The sequence below is a fragment of the Leptonychotes weddellii genome, chromosome 14 (assembly GCF_054177405.1).
Source record: "Leptonychotes weddellii isolate Sample4059 chromosome 14, ASM5417740v2, whole genome shotgun sequence".
Lineage (NCBI taxonomy): Eukaryota > Metazoa > Chordata > Mammalia > Carnivora > Phocidae > Leptonychotes > Leptonychotes weddellii.
In genome coordinates, this window is record NC_138382.1 from 76891926 (window position 1) to 76913276 (window position 21351).

The window sequence follows — 21351 nt, forward strand, 5'->3', positions numbered from 1 at the left end:
AAAAAAAAAAAAAAAGTAAAGGGATGGAGAAAGATAACCATGCTAACACTAATAGAAAGAAAGGAAACAGTATCACACAAGGCAATTTACATGTATTTCTTGACACCACTGCACCTGCTAGTAGATGCCATTTCCAGTTGAAGAAACTAAGAATATTCAAATGACATGCCCAAAGCAATACAGCTAGTAACTGGGCAGACAGGATTTAAAAAAAAAACTTATCATCTACATTTTCTAACAAACAATAGAAGGAACAATTTAAAAAAGAAAGAAAGAGAGAGAGAGAGAGAAAGACAGGGCGGGAGGGAGGGAAAGAAAGAGGTAGCAGCTATATTAATTTCCAACAGAGCAGACCTCAAGGCAAGGAAAGTTATCAGGGATGAAGAGGGGTATCACTGAGGGACAAATAAGTCACTACTCCAAGATACATGGGTCAATACTCTTAAGATGACACAATAAGCCTTCATATATATGTGCCTAACAACAGAGAATCAAAATAAGTGAGGCAAAAACTGATGGAACTGCAAGAAAAAAATTAATTAATCTAATATTTTAACACTCCTCTATCAGAAATGGACAGATCTAACAGGCAGAAAATTAGGAAAGACACAGCTGAACTCAAAAGCACCATCAACCAACCAGATATAAATGACATCTATAGACTACTCCATAACAGTAGCAGATCACACATTCTTTTCAAGCTCACATGGCGAAACAGACCACATCTGAGGCCATAAACCACACCTTAACAAATTCAAAGGACAGAAATCATACACTGTCTGTTCCAGACTATAACAGAATTAAACTAGAAATCAACAACAGAGATAACTGGAAAAGCCCAACATATCTGGAGATTAAACACATTGCCAAAGAAGAAATCTCAAGAGAAATTTAAAAAATATACTGAACTAACTGAAAATGAAAAATACAACTTCTGAAAATGTGTGAGATGTAGCAAATGCAGTGCTTAGAGGGAAGTTTATCCACACTGAATGCATAAAAAGAAGAAAGATCTAAAATCAGTAATCTAAGCTTCCACCTTAGGAAACTAGAAAAGAAGAGCAAATTAAATCTAAAGCAAGCATAAAAAGAAAAATAATAAAAGAGCAGAAATCAATGAAATTGAAAACAGGAATCAGTAAGAAAAATCAATGAAACCAAAAGCTGGTTCTTTGAAAAGATCATAAAATTGATGAGCCTCTAGCTCATGAAGCCTAAGAAAAAAAAGACACAGATTTCCAATATCAGAAATGAAAGAGGAGACATCACTATAGATCCCACAGACATGAAAAAGATAACAAAGGTTATGAACAACCCTATGACCACAAATTTGATAACCTAGGTAAAATGGACCTATTCCTAGAAAGAAATAATTGCCAAAATTCACACAAGAAATAGGTAACATGAATAGGCCAACATCTATTAAAGAAATTCAATCAGTAAACAAAAGGAACCTTCTGAAACAAAACACCCAGGCCAGCTGAATTCACTGGTGAATTCTACCAAATTTTTGAGGAAGAAATTATACCAATTCTCTATGATTTCTTCCAGAATACAGAAGCAGAAGAGTACTTCCTAACTCATTCTATGAGGCCAACACTACCCTAATACTAAAACCAGACAGACATTACAGGAAAAGAAAACTATAGCTCAGTATCTCCAACATAAAAGTAAAAATCCCCACCAAAACATTAGCAAATGGAATCCAACAATGTATAAAAAGAATTACACATCACGAGGGTTAACCAACCAAGACTCCCCAGCATTTATGGAGTGGAGCATGAGAATTATTTGCTAATGAGGTCAGACTTTGGTCCAACACAGCTACAATCAGTTTGTATCACCCACTTCCATGTCCAGAGTGCCCCACAATGTGGCAGGTCTGAAGAATCACCTTCAAAGATGCATACTATGTTCATAACCTCATTCAAGATTGCCAAAACCTGGAAACAACCCAAATGTTCAACAACTGTGACTGGAAAAACAAATACAGCATTAACCATACAATGAAATATTATCTGAGAATAAAAAGCCATGAACAACATGGATGACCCTCAATATCATGCTAAGTAAAAGGAACCAGATGCAAAAGACCAAATATTTTATCATTCTATTTATAGGATATATCCAGAAACAGCAAGTCTGCAGAGTCAGAAGGTAGATTCGTGTCTGCCTGAGGCTGGCTGCAGAATGGGGAGTGACTGAAAATGGGCTCAAGGGCTAGTTTTAGTGCTACTGGAAATGTCTAAAAACTGGATTATGGTGATGGTTATAAAACTCTGTAAATTTACTAAAAATTCATCTGCATACTTTAAAAGGGTGAATTTCAGAGTATATAAATTCTACTTCAATAAAGCTATTAAATTGCATCCTAGTAGGTACAACAAAGAGTGAGAAAGAAAAGGACCGATCAATAAAATCTCAAACCTGCTTATCTTAGAGAACAGGGTATCTGCCTGAGAGTGCCCAGAAGGTCCCAGATAGTTCCCATCCTGGAGAGAGGACAGACTTTTAGTTTGAAATTATTTGGACTTATATTAATTTCTAAAGCAACCTTAGGAACCAGAACTAAAGAGGATCTCTGATCGTCAAGCTATAGTGGCCTCCTATTATAGGCCAAACTTATTGAGAGATCACAGAGAAATTCAAAAAGTACTAATGAATATACTCAATATATACTAAATATTCACTGGTTTGTACATTTGATGAAGTTACATTTTTATCTGTTTCATAACCTTTTTGGACTTGGAAAGTTTAAACATCATGAATGGCATGTGCTAATATTTTCACACTAAATGAAATAACAGTTAAATGTACAAATGAGTGAATGTTTGTGGTCCATCAAAGAAATCACCTAGGTTCAGAGAACAAATAATCATGCATATAGTTAGAAAATAAGCTCCCTGAGTAGAACATTTACAATGCACTGAACAGAAACTAACATTCATTGGCTCTTCAAATTATTACAGGACAGTGGAAATGCTGTAATATCATACAATGCACTGTAACTACAAAAACATACCATGCTCCTTTTCTTTACACTGGGAGGAGGGGGACATGTCCAGTCAGGCCCTGTCGTCAGAGGATATACCAGTCTTCTTTTTTCCCAATAGAGAATGAGATTATTCTACAAAACTGTATGTTTCTAAAAATTTGATAATTTTTCAGATCAAATATTCTATTACATTTTGATAAAAATATTACCACTATATACATTTTCTTTGATTATAATGGGACGGTTAAGATAATTCTCTTGATTTAAAAAAACTACATTATTAAAATAACAGCTATTTCACTGTGGAAAAGGAGTTTTTACAAGGGTGGTTCCCAGTAACCAATGTTGCTCTTGCCTTACAACAAGACAGAACCAAACACAAAACCTACAGAGCAACTGCCACTCATATGTCCTATATTCCCTTTCTTCACAAAGTCAAAGGCGAAACCCACTGACTTTTGTTCTGAATCCCTCTTGTCCTCCTTAAGACTCAAATTTCTGAAGTTACCCATTTTCTTAACATCAATTTCTTCCTGCCCACTGCCCCTTCCCATCAGCATACACCTTGACTTACCTCTTGGAAAACAAAAAACCCACCCAAACCATGTGGAGAAAAGGGGGTAATAGAGGAACTTTGTGCTTTGTCCTCAATTTTGCTGTGATTCTGAAACTGCTTTATAAGGTTTCTTAATGAAAGGGGGAAAAAAGCACCACTAGCAACCAAAACAAATCCTTCTTTAACTCCCGAATCACCATCCAACTACTGCCCATATTTTTCTGCTCCCCTTCTTTTTTCAAAACAGTCCTGCTATTCACATCTTTTATACCTGGCTTCTGTCCTAACCACTCCACCAAAATTTCTCATCCAGGTAGCATACTCCACTTTCAAAGATTACTTCCTTGCTCTTTTTTTGCCTCCTTGCTTTTGATTTCAGGTAAACAGTAAATCAGAATTCAAGATCTACTCCCATCAACAGTCTATGCAAGGCCTCTCTTGTTCGATTTTTCCTTTTACCCCAGATGCCCACTCCCACAACTTCCACCTTCCACACCCACCCTGTTTCTGGTACTAGTTATCACTAAAAAAATCCAGTGCAGTGTGTGTATACCCAAAGGACACTGTGGTATAAATCCGCTTACTTTTTTTCAATCAATACTTAAGAGTCTGTTGCTACTGATTGCAGTTGGAACTGTTGTTACTTCATTCATCCATCCTAACTGGTTCTAATTCCATAAACAATCCTGTAAATAACATCCTGAGACGCACAGATCCCCATGGATGGACAAGTGTGTGTTCTGGTTAGTACACACCAGTGTGAGACTAAGCAGTCAGAGCGATCACAAACTTTGGCTCACCACTCTGTTATTTTAATGTCCTTTTCTTTGAGCAGCACTTCATATAGTTATTCACCATTTAGTCTTCCTTCGGTGGACTGCTAGTTTCATTTTTTGTCCATCTCCTATTGATTTCCCTGTATTTTTGTTGGTTTACAAAAGCTCTTTGTATATCCTAGTTGTCTCTTGTCACTTTTGGAATATTTTAACTCTTCTTCCTATCTGTTAACTACGAATATGGGGTCCTTCACTGAAAAATTCTTAACTATTACAGAGTAAAATCCAAATTTTTCGTTTTAGGGTTAATGCTTCTTGGGTTTTTAGGACTTTAGTCACCTAAATTGACATGTGTTTTCTGATATTGTTTATTCTATCTTATGTAATTCTACCTTTCAAATATATGTTAATTGAAGATAATGTGCTGTAAGATAGTAATGTAGGCTAATTTTTTTTCTACTGGAGTAGGCCAATTTTCCCCCTACTATCGAACAGTCTCTCCTTTCCCTGCTGACCTGTGGTGGCCTATCAGTCTTACCCTAGGTTGTCATACATGCAGGGAAGAGTTAGGTCTCAGGAGCCAAAGGGTCTTTGTGCCATTTCAGTGAGTTGTCTGCCCTTTCCTGTGCCCCTCTTATCTATTTCTATGCTTCGAAATATGTCTTTATATTGAACAAGTGTCCCCTCTCCCCATTACGCTGATTCTTTTTCAAAATGACTATTATAAAGTATGTTATTCTTCCACACAAATTTTAAAATGCTTATAAAGCTCTTCCAAAAAATCCTGCTGAGGGGCACCTGGGTGGCTCAGTCGGTTAACCATCTGCCTTCACCTCAGGTCATGATCCCGGGATCCTAGGATCAAGCCCCCAGTTGGGCTCACTGCTCAGTGGGGAGTCTGCTTCTCCCTCTCCCTCTGTCCCTCCCCCCGGCTTGTGGTAGGTCTGTCTCTAATAAATAAATAAAAATCTTTTTAAAAAAATCCTGCTGGAATTTTAACTCAAACTACATCAAATGTATAGATTCAGAAAGAAGTCACATTTTTACAATGTTAAATGGTCTCATCCATGAATATGGCACCTCTCTTCATTTATTCACTCCTCCTTAATGGCCTTTAAAACAGAGTTAAGTCTCTTAATTATTCTCCATAAATACCTGATGCATTTGCTGTTAGGCTAACTCTTCACATGTTTGCAGTTTGGGTTTTGTTATAACTGATACTTCTTTTATATATTCTAGCTAGTTATTACAGCTATAAAAGAACTTTTTTTTTGGCACATCAATCTTGTACCCAACTACTGATTCTATTGGGGTTTCTATGTAGATAGTGATACCATCTGCAAATGATCAGAATTATGACTCTTCCAATTATTCACTGCTGTTTTCCTCGCCTTCATGAACTGTATTACGGAATATTAGCTGTAGTGCCTGTCATCATCCACAACAACCGCTCTGTCAACTGCTGCTTTGTCTATTTTGAGATTACACTATTGCATCCATGCATGCTCACAGTCGATTGTATGTTCTTGGGTCACTGTTCCTTTTATGAGTATCTACTGTCTTTGTGTTTCTGAATTATTTTCACATTCAATTTTGTTTGATAATAAAACTGCAATTCTGCTCTCTTTTGGTCATGTTATTCTGTTACTCTTTTCCATCCTTTCATCATAAACTTTTCTGGCTCTTTTTACGCGAACCTCTGGCAGACAGTATTACTACTGGAACCTGCCTCTTTAGTACGTTCTAAAGGTCTTGCTGCAACTGTTAAGAAGGTGTACATGTGCTTAGTTATATTCCCTTGGCACACTAAGAACCCTTTCAACCCAAACTCTTAAATCCTTCCCTATTTCTGGGAAATTTTCAGTTTTATCACCCCAGCTCATTTTTTCCCTCCTGAGATCCTTATTACACATAGAATAATACTTGTGCCCAACCTTGTGCCTTTTCTTTTCTATTTCCCACTTCCATCCTTTCCTGATTCCTCAGATTGTGTATATTTAATATTTGTGCCACTTAATGAGTTCTTGATTTCAACTATTCTCTCTTTCATCCACACTATCTTCTGTGTGTTGTTATGGTTTCTCCCTCCTGCTTCATGCTTCATGTTCTCTCCTCTATCTCTGAAAATATTTAACAGGCTAAATCTTCTTCTGTCTGCTCCACTACTTTTGCTTTATCCTTCTATATTTTCCAGGTTGCTACTTTTCTCTTATAGTGACTACACTCCAAGGAGATTCATCTCCCCTTCTTGAATTCATACTCCCCACAGATTCTAGGCATATCAGCTGGAAAGGTATGGGTGGTGGGTGGGGGTGGGAGAGACACAAGGGGCTAAATCCTAGCACCACTCTAGCTTTTGTGCCTCTGCTAATGAATGGGGTAGGGAGTAATGGGGGGGAGGGGAGAGACATACCTCAGGAAATGAGCATGAAGTATTATAATCTGCAAATCTACCCCAGCACTTATGTTTTTCAAACTCTAACTCTCTTGGTTATAATAACCTAGCCCTAGGGACAAGAACTCTCAAGAACCAAGGAATTCAAAGACTAACTGTGAGCCATGCCTCACATGGGCTGGGCTACAGAACCACCCTAATGCTGCCTAACTACTTTTGGCTGACATGAGCTAGCTGCATCTTTTCTGCCCTGTACTACACGGTAACATCAGAGCAGTGTTCTAGCCCAGGGCGATGAGAGGAAGGAAAAAGGGCAAACTAAAAAAATCCACTCTAATTTCCATCTGTAGCAGTTCTTCTAATCTGGTCTGTCATTTCCTTTCCACCCTGAGACCCAAATCATGTCCTACTGTCCCAAGGCTTTCTCACAATATATATTCGTCTGACACATTCAACTATACCCCTCTGGCTTCTGTGATGTCACTTCCAGAAGAGACTGCCATTAGCCCAAACTCATGTGATGCCCAGTAAACAGCATCACCGCCTAACCAGATGCTTAAGCCAAAAGCCTCAGAATCATCCTCTCTTCCCCTTAATTCCCACATCCATTCCATCAATACATCTCCAAAACTTACCCACAATGCATTCACTTTTACTTCCAGAGCTGCCACCCAAATCAAATTACCATCATCTTTCTCCCAGGCTACTGCAACGGCCCCTTGACACATCTATTGCATCTATACTTGCCTTTCCAGATTATTCTCCATGGAGCAACCAAGAATGATATGTAAAAAATTGCAATCTACTGCATATTACTACTCCCCAGCCTAACACCAACCAACTAAACATCTTCCAACACTTTCTCACTAAACTGAGGATGAAACCCAACCCACAGTTTCCAGGGCCGTACACCACCTGGCTCTTGACTATTTCTCCAGTCTTATTACATTTCCCTCTCCCCCTCAGTTCCTTCACTCCAGACACACCAGCCTAATCTCTCTGCTCATACATGCGCAGTTAGTTCCTATCTCAAAGCATCACGTTCCGGACACTCCCCTCTACCCTGCACAAAATGCTCTTCTTCTGGCTCCCAGCCAGGTCTCAAGAGCAGCTTCCCATCACTTATCGTATCAGCCTGTTTTGCTTCCTTCGCAGAACAAATTACAATCTGAGATTAGCTAAAGAAATGAAGGAATTTCCCTGCAGGGAATTTAGGTACTGATAATCAAAGTTAGTACCCAAGAAGAGCACTTACTTCCTACCTACTCCCTGTCCATACAACCTAAAATGAGCCTGGTGACAGGAGAGGACTGCAGACAAGGACAGCAAATATAAATGTTAAGATTAAAGAGCAGGGGCACCTGGATGGCTCAGTTGGTGAAGCGTCTGCCTTCGGCTCAGATCATGATCTCAGGGTCCTGGGATCAAGCTCCACATCAGGCTCCCTGCTCAGCGGGGAGTCTGCTTCTCCCTCTGCCCCTCATCCTGCTCGCGCTCTCACTCTCTCACATAAATAAAATTATTAAAAAAAAAAAGATAAAAGAGCATTCGCCACAATGGCCCATTTAAAAAAGGGGAACCTGCCAAAATGGCATACATTTATCTAATACTTTTATGTGTTAAATGCAAGGATTAAAAAATAAATATATCTTCTATCAGGCACATCAGTATATAAAAGACTCATATTGCCAGAAGTTGAATTTGCTCCCATTTGTCTTTTGCACCAAAGGATAATTTACATGTCATTACATTTCACCTGCAGTAAGGTGTATTAACTAGATATGCTTTATGTCCTAAATAAGAGACCAACCAAATTTTTGTAAATAAGAGTCTACACCCACTATAGCATTCTATTGACAAACATTATGAAGTCAAATTACATCAGAATGAGAGTGATGAGCCTCGATGAGGGTTGATGCTATAGCCTGTGGCTCATTAGAATAAAAATTAGAAGTAATCAAGGCATCTTAATACCACCACTAATAACTGTTGGCCTGAAGAAACAAGAAATGCGAAAACAATGTTGTTTAAGCTGTATGGTTAAAAAAAGAGACAGAAAATTTCAAATAAAAATGAGAGATTGAGGAGCGCCTGGATGGCTCAGTCGTTAAGCGTCTGCCTTCGGCTCAGGTCATGATCCCAGGGTCCTGGGATCGAGTCCCGCATCGGGCTCCCTGCTCAGCGGGAAGCCTGCTTCTCCCTCTCCCACTCCCCCTGCTTGTGTTCCCTCTCTCGCGGTGTCTCTGTCAAATAAATAAATAAATAAAATCTTTAAAAAAACAGAGAGATTGAACACAGGCATTTCCCCTTTCACTCCTCTTGAAACCCCACCAAAACACCAAAGCAATTTTTAAAAACAGATTAGTTCATTAGGACAAAGAACAGAAGACACATGTATCAAAATGTTGGAAGGGGGAAAGCAGCTGGATGAATGGTAGCTAACTCAGCAAGTCCAAGAAGCTGAACTGCAACCTATTAGCAATCTGATGCAGACCTCTAATCTGGAAGGAGGGCTGAAGAGAGACAGCCCCTCTCTGCAACCCACAAAATACTGCAGAGATTTTGTCTGTGGAGAGGGTAAAAAAAACAGTCTTCAGCCTTGGGGACAGCAGTGGGGAAAGCAGGCACGGTGGAGACACGGCACTGACAAAGAGGGAAATTAGGCAAATGTTTATACACTGAATGTTGGGACCCTTCCCTGTCCCCCACCCTCATCCCATGGTCAGCTGCCCGTCAGGCCTACCCTTTCGAGGCAAAATATCTGAAGATTCTTCTTTGGGGAATCTGACCTCACTTAAGAGAGAAAAAAGACTATAAAGATACTGACTGATAAGGGTGGGAATGGGGCTTTACAACAAAACGCCAATGGTTAACTAGCCTACCCTTTCACTCAGAGCTTCTTTTTAATCTTATATACAACAAAATACAGATTTGGAACTACACCGAAGCATACAATTTTCACATAAAGAATGAAACTAATGCTGGGTTTCACCATGTTATGGTGTCCTTCAGATCACATTTAACTTCCCCACAGTGCAATAAAAAGGATCATTTTAGCAAAGCAGGAGCTTCAGGTATCCTAAGCATCTCTTTTAACCTGTCACTATTTAAATTCATCCCTTTTTTATAGTGTTTTTACAAACTGAGATGTATTTCATACAATATAAAATTCACTATTTTAAAGTGTACCCTTTCAGTGGTTTTTAGTATATTCACTGTTTTGTGGAGCTATCACCACTATTTAATTCCAGAACACCTGCATCATCTCAAAATAAACCCTATACCTATTGGGAGTGTCCTTTCCTCCTCCACCCCTGGTAACCCATAATCTACTTTCTGTCTTTATGGATTTACCTATTCTAGACATTTCATATAAATGGAATCATACAATATATATTAGGCCTTCCATACCTGACTTCTTTCACTTACCAAAATATTTTCTTTTTTTTTTTTTAAAGATTTTATTTATTTATTTGACAGAGAGAGAGATAGCGAGAGCAGGAACACAAGCAGGGGGAGTGGGAGAGGGAGAAGCAGGCTTCCTGCCGAGCAGGGAGCCCGATGTGGGACTCGATCCCAGGACCCTGGGACCATGACCTGAGCCGAAGGCAGACGCTTAACGACTGAGCCACCCAGGTGCCCCAAAATATTTTCTTTTTAATTAAGTGTACCTGACATATAATATTAGTTTCAGGTATTAGCATAATAGTAACAATAACAATACATATTATATACTCATATTACATTATTATATATAATTTTTCAAGGTTCATCAATGAACATGTAAAAATAGCAGATAATGGCTTATTCCTTTTTACAACTGAATATTTCATTGTATGGACATTAATACATTTTGTCCATTCTTCAGCTAGTGGATATCTGGGTTGTTTCCCCTTTTTGGTTACTAGGAATAATGCTCCTATCTGCTTTTCAGTATCCTGTTCTTAATTGTGAGTAGATCACCCAAAATCATCAGCTATCTGAAGAAAAGAGTTAATATAAAAGGTCTGTATACACTAAAACGAACAGGCAAAAAGCAATTGGGGAAACAGGAACTATGCAAAGAGAACTTCTTAACTGACTTTAAAATTATCGTTAACAAACTTCAGACAATAAAAAGATGCCATGGGGTGCCTGGGTTGTTCAGTCATTAAGTGTCTGCCATCAGGTCATGATGCCAGGGTCCTGGGATCGAGCCCCGTATCGGGCTCCCTACTCCTTGGGAAGCCTGCTTCTCCCTCTCCCACTCACCCTGCTTGTGTTCCCTCTCTCACTGTGTCTCTATCAGATAAATAAATAAAATCTTTAAAAAAATAAAAAATAAATTAAAAAAATGCCACGCTCATGAAAAGAAGAACAGGATCCTATAAAATGGAATCCTCAGAGAACAAGAGTCCCATGAAACTAAAAGTATGCTAAAAAAAAAAAAAAATCAACAGGTGAGAAGTCCTCTGATAAAGTAGAAAAAGAAAAGTGAGATGGAAAGTAGAAAAAGTGAGAAAATTTAAGAAATTTTAAGACATGCAAGGTTTCAAAACTTTATCATCCACACATCCTTTTTTCAGGAAGCTGGAAGGCTGTGCTTTGCTAAAATGATGGAATAACCAAGAAAGATAACTAGGGGCCCAAGAGACAGAGATCCAACACAGGAAAGAAAGAAATGCAAGCCCCGGGATGAGGATGGTGAGTACTTCAGGATAACCATCATAAACCAAGAATACGAAACTTATAGATTACTTCATATACCTGATCATGAGAGATTTAAACATCCAAAAGAGTCTGAAGCTAATTTAGTTGCAAGTATATAGAAAATTAAATGAGACAATAAATCCAGAGAAAACCAAGAGTTGGGAAGGAAAGGAAAAGCAGTTACAGCATACTACATGACTTAGCTGTGGATACCTTTTATAAAGTCAAACAACAAAACACTGACCTAAAAATCATAAAATAACTCTGTAATGAGGATGAGGGAACAGGAAAGGTTATGTGAGAATGTAGGGATGGAAGAAAGGGTACTTCCTAAAGCAATGGAAGATGCCCAAAACTGAAAAGTTAAGAAGTCACAAGAGTGACATGTTATTTAGAAATATGGAAGTAGCTATCAAAAGGATCCATTAAGAATAAAAAATGGTTACTGAGAGGGTGAGGGGTGCATGCCATTTTTTACAAAAGTATTTGACTATTTCAAACTTTGTGTATGTATAGGGTGCCTGGGTGGCTCAGTCAGTTAAGTGTCTGCTTTCAGCTCAGGTCATGATCTCGGAGTGCTGGGATAGAGCCCCATGTCAGGCTTCATGCTCAGTGGGGAGCCTGCTTCTCCCTCTCCCTCAGCTACCCCCTCCACTAGCTCGTGCTCTCTCTCAAATAATAAAAAATAAAACATAAAAAATAAACTCTGTGTATGAGGACGCCTGGGTGGCTCAGTTGGTCAGGCGTCTGCCCTTGGCTCAGGGCATGATCCCAGGGTCCTGTGATCGAGTCCCGCGTCAGGCTCCTTGCTTGGCGGGGAGCCTGCTTCTCCCTCTGCCTGCCTCTCCCCCTGCCTGTGCGCGGTCTCTCTGACAAATAAAATCTTAAAAAAAAAAATTTAAAAACAAAAAAAAAACAACTCTGGGTATGTATAAATGGAACTTGTGCCTATTCTGTTTTGAAAAGACTAGAGCTACAAAAATGTCCTGAAAGGAAGAGATCTTATAGAGGAATATAGGATTACCTCTTTTTTTTTTTTATTTTTATTTTTTATTTTTATTTATTTATTTTTTTAGATTTTATTTATTTATTTGAGAGAGAGAATGAGAGAGAGCACATGAGAGGGGGGAGGGTCACAGGGAGAAGCAGATTCCCTGCTGAGCAGGGAGCCCGAGCGGGACTCGATCCAGGGACTCCAGGATCATGACCTGAGCCGAAGGCAGTCGCTTAACCAACTGAGCCACCCAGGCGCCCCATGGATTACCTCTTAATTCAGGGAAAAATATATAAAAAACATGTCTGTCCTAAATTTAAGGGCCGTGAATGGCTTCTCAGCAAATAAAGATTAAAAAATAAGCTTCAAAATGAGTAAAATTTATTTTCCCCAGCTTACTTAACTACATACACTGCTCACTGAGCTAAGAATTCTTCTATGGGAAGAAAATAATTCTCCTAATACTAAATCAGTATTTCACTTTGCTGTTATGGAGGTATTAAAGATCCTTTGTCAATTAGTTGTTTCTAATGCTTTTGAAATACTAGTAAAATAAATCTTAAAACAATGGCTAAAATTGGGGGCATAAATTGATATAAAAGTATATTTTAAGGATGCTTTGATTCAAGCTTTATAACAAATATTCACAATTTACTTGATGATCTTATCTAGCACACTTGCCCCTTCGTATGATACATTTCCTTTTCCTTCAACACACTAAGCTTGATCCCACCTACTTGTATCTGCTCTCACCCTGTCTGGAATATACTTCCCATGGTGGATTCCTTCTGGTCCCAGTGTAAATACTATCGCTTGCAGAGACTGTCAAACCTTTTTGTCAGAAGTGCCCTATGCCCTTTGTGCTAGATCACACTAGCATCCTTCCCCTGATCTGAAACGATCACATCCAGAAGGCAGAGGCCATGTTCTGCCAGTCTGCCATGTTCACCACTTTACCCCCCAGGCCTGTAATAAAACTTGCCACATATCAGCCACCCAAATATCTTGCAGGTGAATGAATACACAAATATTTACTTCAGTGTTCTTGGTTTTGTTTTTAAGAAACTCAGGCTGTTACATACTCGTGTTGTTTTTTTTTTTTTTTTTAAGTAACTTGAAAAAGTAAAAATCTAACTTCTGACCCCTAACCTGCTTTGAGAATACCAAAAACATCTTTCAAAATGCAGTTGGATGCTTACACTTAAAAGTATTGGCTGTTTTTCTGAGGTTCAAATTTAACTGGGAATCTTGTATTTTATTTGGCAATCCTAGTCAGGGGGAGTAAGGAAGATAGAAGAACCAGAATGGGATGTGTTGAGGTAGGGGAGACAGTTAAAGGGAGAGAGCAACCGCTAGGATGAGTAAGAACCTGGAAAGACAGATTATTATATAAAGAGAAATTCAGGATTTACTGCTTTGTGTTGTTCAATGTAATTTATCCCATGCCACCTCCTCAAGAAAACTATAAAAAGGTCTATATTACTTTAAGAATAAATGCAGAAGGGAGACCATCTCCTGGTAAGTCTTCCCTTACCTCTGTATCAAAAAACACTCCTGTGCTCCCTCTGGACTTGGTTCATTAGCACTCTGAATTGTGTCGGGAGGCCCCAGAAGGGCAGAGGTTGAGAAAGTGCTTCCTCTGTATCACAGCACCTAGAACAGCGTCTGGCACAAATGCCCATTCAACACGTAATCTAAAAGCTACATCTAAATCAAAACTAAGTCAGTTATTTTAACTGTACTCTAATCACTACGGAAATAAGAAAAGAAGCAACTTCAAAGTCTCAGCAGGTATACAACTAAAATATACTTACTGTTTCAAAAGTATTCAATATCATCAAAGGGAAAAAAACATTAAAATAATCTCCACAATCTTGAAATTTGACAGGCACAGGTCTTGAGATGGACTGACAAAGGCTTGCTGGGGGCCCGCACTGATCAAAGTTCACAAACATTTCGTATTTCCATTTTAAGACCTCTTTGACAAAGGTGTCAGAGATGGACTGCGATGACAAGAGAATGTGGACTGGAGAGGAAGCTGAGAAGGATTTGCTTTCACCAAACGTTAGCTTGTAACCTTGCCTGATGGAATTACTTGGAGTCTGAGGATGAAGAACATTGCACAAACTCTTCACTTCACCCACTGGCTTTGGAGACAACACAGAGGCTGGCTGTGGGACTTTCAAAACAGCCTGTGCCCCATTTGACTTATTTTTTAGAGCTGGTGGAAGTGCAGAGGCACTTTCCAAAGACTTGGAAAGATTAGCAATTCGTGAAGTACTACTTGAGCTAAAAATCTTAGCAGTGGAAGGTCTCGAAGGCTTGGATGCAGAAAGGGGCAAGCCAGGTTTACGAAATACATCTTCATCTGCTGCTTTAGCTTCACAGTGTTTTGAGCAGTAGTCACCCTGGTTTTTCGGGGTTTCAACACAATCTTTGTACTTACATTTTGTGCTACTCCAAGATTCCAACTGAGGCCGACTTACAGAATCTTCTTCCACCTGAGCTGTATCTTTGCCATGAACTACTTCAATGAGTTTCTCATTACCATTCTCCATCTGTGAACACAAATCCATATCTTCAGGATCGTGCTGTGTTAGAAATATATTCTCATCTTCTGTATCACTGTTGGATTCAGGCTCTCCGTCTTTCAAAACTGTCAGTTCTAAATGATGTACTGTTGGGTCACCACCTCCTAAGGGGTCTGCTGAAGCAGAGACAATGATTTCCTTTGTTGGTATTCTTCCATTCAACACAACAGAAGCAGACTGGTTCAAAAGACAAGCATCACTGGTCACCTGAGACACATATTTTGTTTTCATGGGTTCTGGTTCTGAAGACACACATTTTATTAATTGTTTCCCAGTGTTGTTAGCAACCACCTCAGTTCCTCCTTTATAACTATAATCTGAACCATCTGATTCTGGGACAAGTATGTCAGAATTCTGTGCTGGACACAGCCCTGCTCTTGTAGTATCTTTATTTTCATAATCCAAAAGTCCTTGTCTATTTTGTTGTGATTTGGGTCTCATCTGCCTTCGTAACTGAAGATCTTGACTTGTCAGCAGTTTCTTATTGTTTCTGACAGAGAGAGTCTGAGGAGAAATTAACTTAGTCTTTTTGCTAGTATCAACCACTCCAACAGTTTTACCATGGTCGCGTAACTGAACTAAATACTCTAGAGATCGCTGAGACAAATCAAATGCCTTACGAGGAGCCTTCTTCAGACCAAGTTTCTCAACTGCTGAAGTTGGTTCAGGGCACTGGCGAAATTTCTTTGGTGGAACTATAGCAGGAGTTGTCCTACAACTTATATAATTTGAACTTTTATTCTGCCCTTTCTTGGTATCTGAATGTGTTTTCTTAGGAGTTTTAGAAAGTGGGACTCTTCTAATGGGTTTGGAATAAGTACGAAGCTTTGGAGAAGACTTCTTCAGTGAAACCGTAGTGTCTTTGTCTCTCTGAACACTTGAACTGGGACTCGCTGTCCTTAGGTCCATACTTTTAAAATCATTTTCAGTCAGACCTCTCTCATTAAGAATATCAGGCTCGTTCTCGTTTCTATCAGAAGGTGAAGACCTTAGAGGACCTTCAGCCATAGGTTTTTCAAATCGTTTTCTCTTACGTTTTTTTACTTCAATTTCACAAAATTCCCCAACAGAAATACTACTCTGTGGTTCTGTGTGTTTTTCAATGCCCTCTGCTACCTTCTTAATAACCTCTTCAGATACATAATCTGTCTCATAACCCCAATCATTCGTGGTATCAGCTATGCCAGTTGAACAAGAATTTTTTTCATTCTCTTGAACTGAATTCTTCTCTGCTTCCTGATCTTGCCAAACTGAAAACACTTCACATGGACTTTCAAACTCAAAAAACTGAGAATCTGATTCTTCAAACTGCAAAACGGACTTTGTCTCCTCTTCCTTTATTAACTTCTTTTCCACATTCGTACTAGCTATTGAAATATGCTGCTCCGGGCATTCTTTCTTGATGCCTATTTTATCTTGTTTAATATGTTTCTCAAAACCCAGAATTCCTTCATCATCATCATCATCATCAGAATCTGAAATAATAATAATCTGGCCCCGACAGGCTTCCCCAGTATTATTCTGGTCAGCCGGGAAACATCTTCTGTCATCTTTCACTCTTCTTTGTAGCTGGGATGAGCTTTTTTGAGTTGAATCTGATGGGAACTTAATAACGCTGGCTTGAGCTATTAAAGATAACTTGTGGAGGTCTCTGTCTATCTGAGAATCTGTTAAGGTGTCAGACTGAGGACTGAGGCCAGGAGCCTGTTCTCTCAAGTGAGAAGACATCTGACTGGTATTCTTGCTAATTTCCTTATCTTTTGATTCAAGAACAGTCACAGGATCTTTGAAGGGAGACATTTTCTTCCCGAAAGTGTTGGTCACTTCTGTAAACGAGACCAAATCTTTATCATCAATGTGACATTCCTGTATTTGATAGCTGTTTTCATAGGAAGAGAAAATATCTAACTCTTCACTCTTCAGTTGTTTCTTTTTCAGCAATAAACTGTTTTGAGATTTTTGTTCCCCATTTTTATCATCCAGAATGCCGAGAGGGTCTAAAGAGAGATTGTGCATGAAGCCATCCCCTTTCTGACCTCCTGAATCTTTCCTTGAATAGAAACTGTCAATGTTAGACACAGTTAGGTTTTCCTCTAAATTACCAGTATTATTGATCAAAGTACTTTTCCTGTGTTGCTTCTTTATTACATGTGATAACTTAGCACAAATTTCATTTTTATGTGCCTTAGTTTTTGATTTTGAGGTTTTGCCAAGAGCATCATCCTTGAAAGAGAAATCCTCATTTGATGTGCACGGCTTCTCCGGAGAATCAGTGCTAGAGTCGGTCAACAAATGTGTTGACATTATTATTCCTCTGTCACATCCCCTCTCTGGACCATTCCTTGAAGTACAATTCTGCAGTACATTTCTTGAAGTACAATTCTCTTTCACAGACTTCTGCTTCCCTGTACTTATTTTAACTTGATCTTGAGCTCTTTCAGTGAAAAGGTTTTTACTACTCTTCTTTATGCATGACTCGGCTGAGAGATGATCTTCTAGTTTCCAATCTTTTATATAATTTTGCTCATTATCCTCTTCTGTCGTGTTACTTGCTTTAATCAATATATTCTCTTGTATTTGATATGCCTCAGCTTTCATTGGTTCTTTAGAAAATGTTGGGCTGGAGTTTTCCAGACAGTGTAGATCTTTATTGGACTTCCTCTCTATTTGTTCACTTTCTTCTTTACTGTAAGATGCCGGAGAGCTTTTACCTGCAGGACTCAGATCCACGAAAGTGTTACATTGAGGTACTTTGACTTTTATGTTTCTAATAATTTGCTTTAAACAAGTTTGTAACTCATGGGTTTCCTGAGTACTCAACTGCCAACCTAGAGACAAATTTCCACGCAGAAATAAATTGAGTTTATCCCAGAATCGCTTACATAAAGTTTGCTGCCCAAGCTGATAACCTTCTTTAAGGAGACTTCTAATCAGCTGCACACAAGCCAGTTGTACAGAATTTGATGGCATTGAATGCAATGACAGAGATGATATCATTGCTGTTCCTTTGGAGCAATTTCCAGATGACTTCTCAGAACTCCGTGCAAATGCAGTGGTAGGTAGCTTGGCACATTTTACAACAGCTTCTACCCATTGCTGGGAACTAACCCACAGCAAATGCAGACATTTTTTATTTCTATGCAGCTCAATCACGGACACCAAAATCAGAAGAAAAAATTCAGTAACTTTGTCACACATGGCATCTGTTTGGTTGAGGACATCTTTGACTTCCGAGTGCAGATGATGAATAACCTCTACTATATAAGCCACACCCAAATCCTTAAGATCCATGAGGGACTGAACAAAAGGGATGAACCACAGAAAGGTGCTGTTATGAACACGCATGTCTTGACCAATATCTGACTGAAGCACACTGGCTAATGTTTCCATCTCTTCATACATGTTAGGACAATAATCTGGGCAAATGGCTGATCTCCACCCTGAATCCTAAAATGAAAGAAATACTGACATTAGATAAGCAAACAGAATTCATGATGGATTTAATGCATAGCTATTAAACAATATATCACTTAGTTTTCCTATTTTGGTTCACATATACGCCCCCAAAATGGAAAACATAGGTCAATGTCAAGGTCAAGGATTCATGAGTACACCTCGTCTTCTTTCCATTAGCAGGTTTCGATTCCAGTCATGTCACTTATCTCCCTCATCCTATAACCTTTCCACCCTTCCTAACTGCCCTTAATCTTCCAAGTGTGCACCCTGTAGTGAGAGTCCATTTTCCCCATGTACATCTGTTCAGTCAGAAACCCCTTATGCAGCAGTGGATTCAGAATAGCTATGTATCATAACATCAGTAATTCAACCAATTATGTACAATATCGCCTACACAATATAAAGGCAATACAGGGTCATCTGAATTCTCAACATGTTTTATACCTTTTTGGTCTTTTCGGGATTATAATTGTATACAATCTGGCTGCAAGTCACCATATCATCCAAATATGACTCCGGTTCTAACTTGGTCCTTAAAGAGTAATAAGAATAAACAGAAATTACTGAAATGAAAAAAAAAAAAAGCAAAAAGGAAAAAACCCTATTGCTAAGTCAGTTACAACAGACTTCCTCATTGAGATTATTTTAAAATACTGACACATTAACTGAACTAACCTTACAGAGCTGTTCCGTATATTTTGGATCTCTTTATTGTAGCTCACATTGTTGATAATGGTTTGAAATGCCTCAATAGGATCAATACGTTGACCCCAGACCTTAGATCCAAGGCGATCCAGAATCACCATGAAACAGTGTAATGCTGGCCAAAAAGGATCCACACTATCATCTGAAATACAGTGGAGTAATTGCTGGATTACAAAATGATCAGAAAAAGATGCTAAAACATACTGAGAATGAAGCATTCTTTATCTGGGTAGCAAAAAAAACTGAAAGCAAAGCAGCTAATTTAAAATAAAGTGCTGCCAACCACAGGTTTTAAAAACCTAGTAAGCTTTAAAGCTAATTTTGCATTTTTTTCAAGCAATACTATACACCCCTAAGAAATTTTTTAATGGGGAACAAATGGAGAGTCTAGGTAAACTCACCTCTCTCACCCTGTTTGCCATACCTGAAACAACCCTTCCTACCGAACAAAGCCCATGATACAAGAAATCCTGGTTTTAAGCATGATCTGAATTATGTGTGCCATTTGGCTGCTGTAAAGGACTGAATACCTTAGCTAATATTAGGCTAAGCAGATACACACACCCTTCATCCATCCATATCTCAACTTGGCCTTGTTATCTACTTTTCACCCAAATGGTAGGAATTCCCACTACTGAGCAGCTCTTACCTCCAGTTCTTTCCCTCTCCTCTATCAGATACGCAGTGGCTATTAAAATACTGCCCTACTCAAAAGCCTTCCAATTGCTCTTCAATGTCTTCCAAGAAAATTCAAGGTCCTCAGTCACGCACTTACTTGTAAGATCCTACTCTATTGTGTCTTTCCAGCTTTATTTTTCACACTCCCATAATCACATGCTATCTACAGCAAAAACAGCTGGCTTCTTCCCAAGTAAGAACCGGAATGCCTTCAGCACCACCTCCCAGAATCCTCCATCCTCAAGCCCAGCACAAATGCTCCTACTACATCAAACATTCCGTGGTCGCTTACTCTTCTCTAGCACTCTTCTGGACACAGGAGCTCCCACTCACTCAGTTACTGATAGGTTATCTGCCCACCGAGAACTTCCTGCTGTATTTCCTTCAGGGCTCTTAAACTCTACTTGCTTTACCACAGGCATTTGTGTAAACCTTCCCATACACTTTCTTGTCCTTTCCTGCAGCTGATAGTGTCTTATGGCCAGTAAGCTCTCAAGTAAGGAACAAAGTTGTCAGTTTGAAGACCATTATGAAAGCCTTCTTAAAGAGATGACTCCCGTTTTGAAGAACGTTAGGGGAGCTGGATTAACGGAGAAGACAGAGTTGTATGGGCAAGGCACAAAGAAATGACCTATTAATGTAGTAAATGCTGGTAAATGAATTAGTAATAACTTTAACAATAATGTAGCAAGAAAATGTATGTGATCACAAAAAGAGTAACACTGGGGGGGCGCTGGGTGTGGGGTGGCACCGGGGCTGGGGATGGTGGTGGCCATGGTCGAGGAGGCTCCGGGATGAGCAGGAGGAGCGCCGTGAGATGGACCAGCTCCCAAGGCAGCAGGGAGGACACTGCCTCTTACTACAGCTGCTCAGAGGTACTAAAGGAAGCTCAGCAGATGTGGGCACCCCAGCCAGCAGCAGAGAGGGGTGCAGGGGAGCCACAGAGAAGCCCCTTCTGATGCCCCAAGGAACAAGCCGACCCATCCAGGCTCCAGGAACACCACAAAGCAATATGAAACGTGTTCATGAGAGGAGTCAGGAATGCCTTCCACCAAAGAAATGTGACCAGCGAGGATATGAAGAGAATTACCAGCTGCTCAACTAACCACACACCCTCCAGTGATGCCTCTGAATGGTCCCGAGGGGTTGTGGTGGCCAGGCAGAGTCAGGCAGGAGCCAGAGTCAACCTGGGGGGTGATAGAGCTGAGGCCATCGCTGATCTGACGGTGGACCAGGATGGTATGCTGTATAAGGTGGCTGTGCCACCTGCTACCTCCTCTCCAACTGGCCCCCCATCTGTGGTGAACATGAGCCCCTTGGCCCCCCCCCAAAGAGTAACATTTACATAGCTCTTTTAGAATCTTGCACAAATGACTTTATATCCACGCTGGAGTTGTCTAAAGAGAAGTGAATGTGGGGGAAAAATGATTCATTATATTTTCATAGGATCTGACATCCTTGATCTTTATTTACTCCTTCATCAAGATTAGAAATATTCAGTACAGATCCTCCCTGA

At 39.5% G+C, this 21351-nt stretch overlaps 1 protein-coding gene and 1 long non-coding RNA gene across 7 annotated transcripts in view; both read right to left on the reverse strand.

The window, feature by feature from the left end:
• Positions 1-21351, reverse strand: part of SETX (senataxin) — an 86627-nt gene that overhangs the window by 43289 nt on the left and 21987 nt on the right. For all 6 annotated transcript variants that reach the window (XM_081803821.1, XM_081803823.1, XM_081803819.1 and 3 more), the window contains 3 exons: positions 19128-19299; positions 18897-18984; positions 14220-18443 (listed from right to left, as the gene is read on the reverse strand). In XM_081803821.1, the coding sequence (XP_081659947.1) occupies positions 14220-18443; positions 18897-18984; positions 19128-19299 (4484 nt within the window). The remainder of the gene's footprint in view (positions 1-14219; positions 18444-18896; positions 18985-19127; positions 19300-21351) is intronic.
• On the reverse strand, positions 10159-14213 carry LOC145717159 (uncharacterized). Its single transcript, XR_014140213.1, has 2 exons — positions 12676-14213; positions 10159-12435 (listed from the first exon to the last, which is right to left on the reverse strand). It is a non-coding gene; the product is annotated as an uncharacterized LOC145717159 (long non-coding RNA).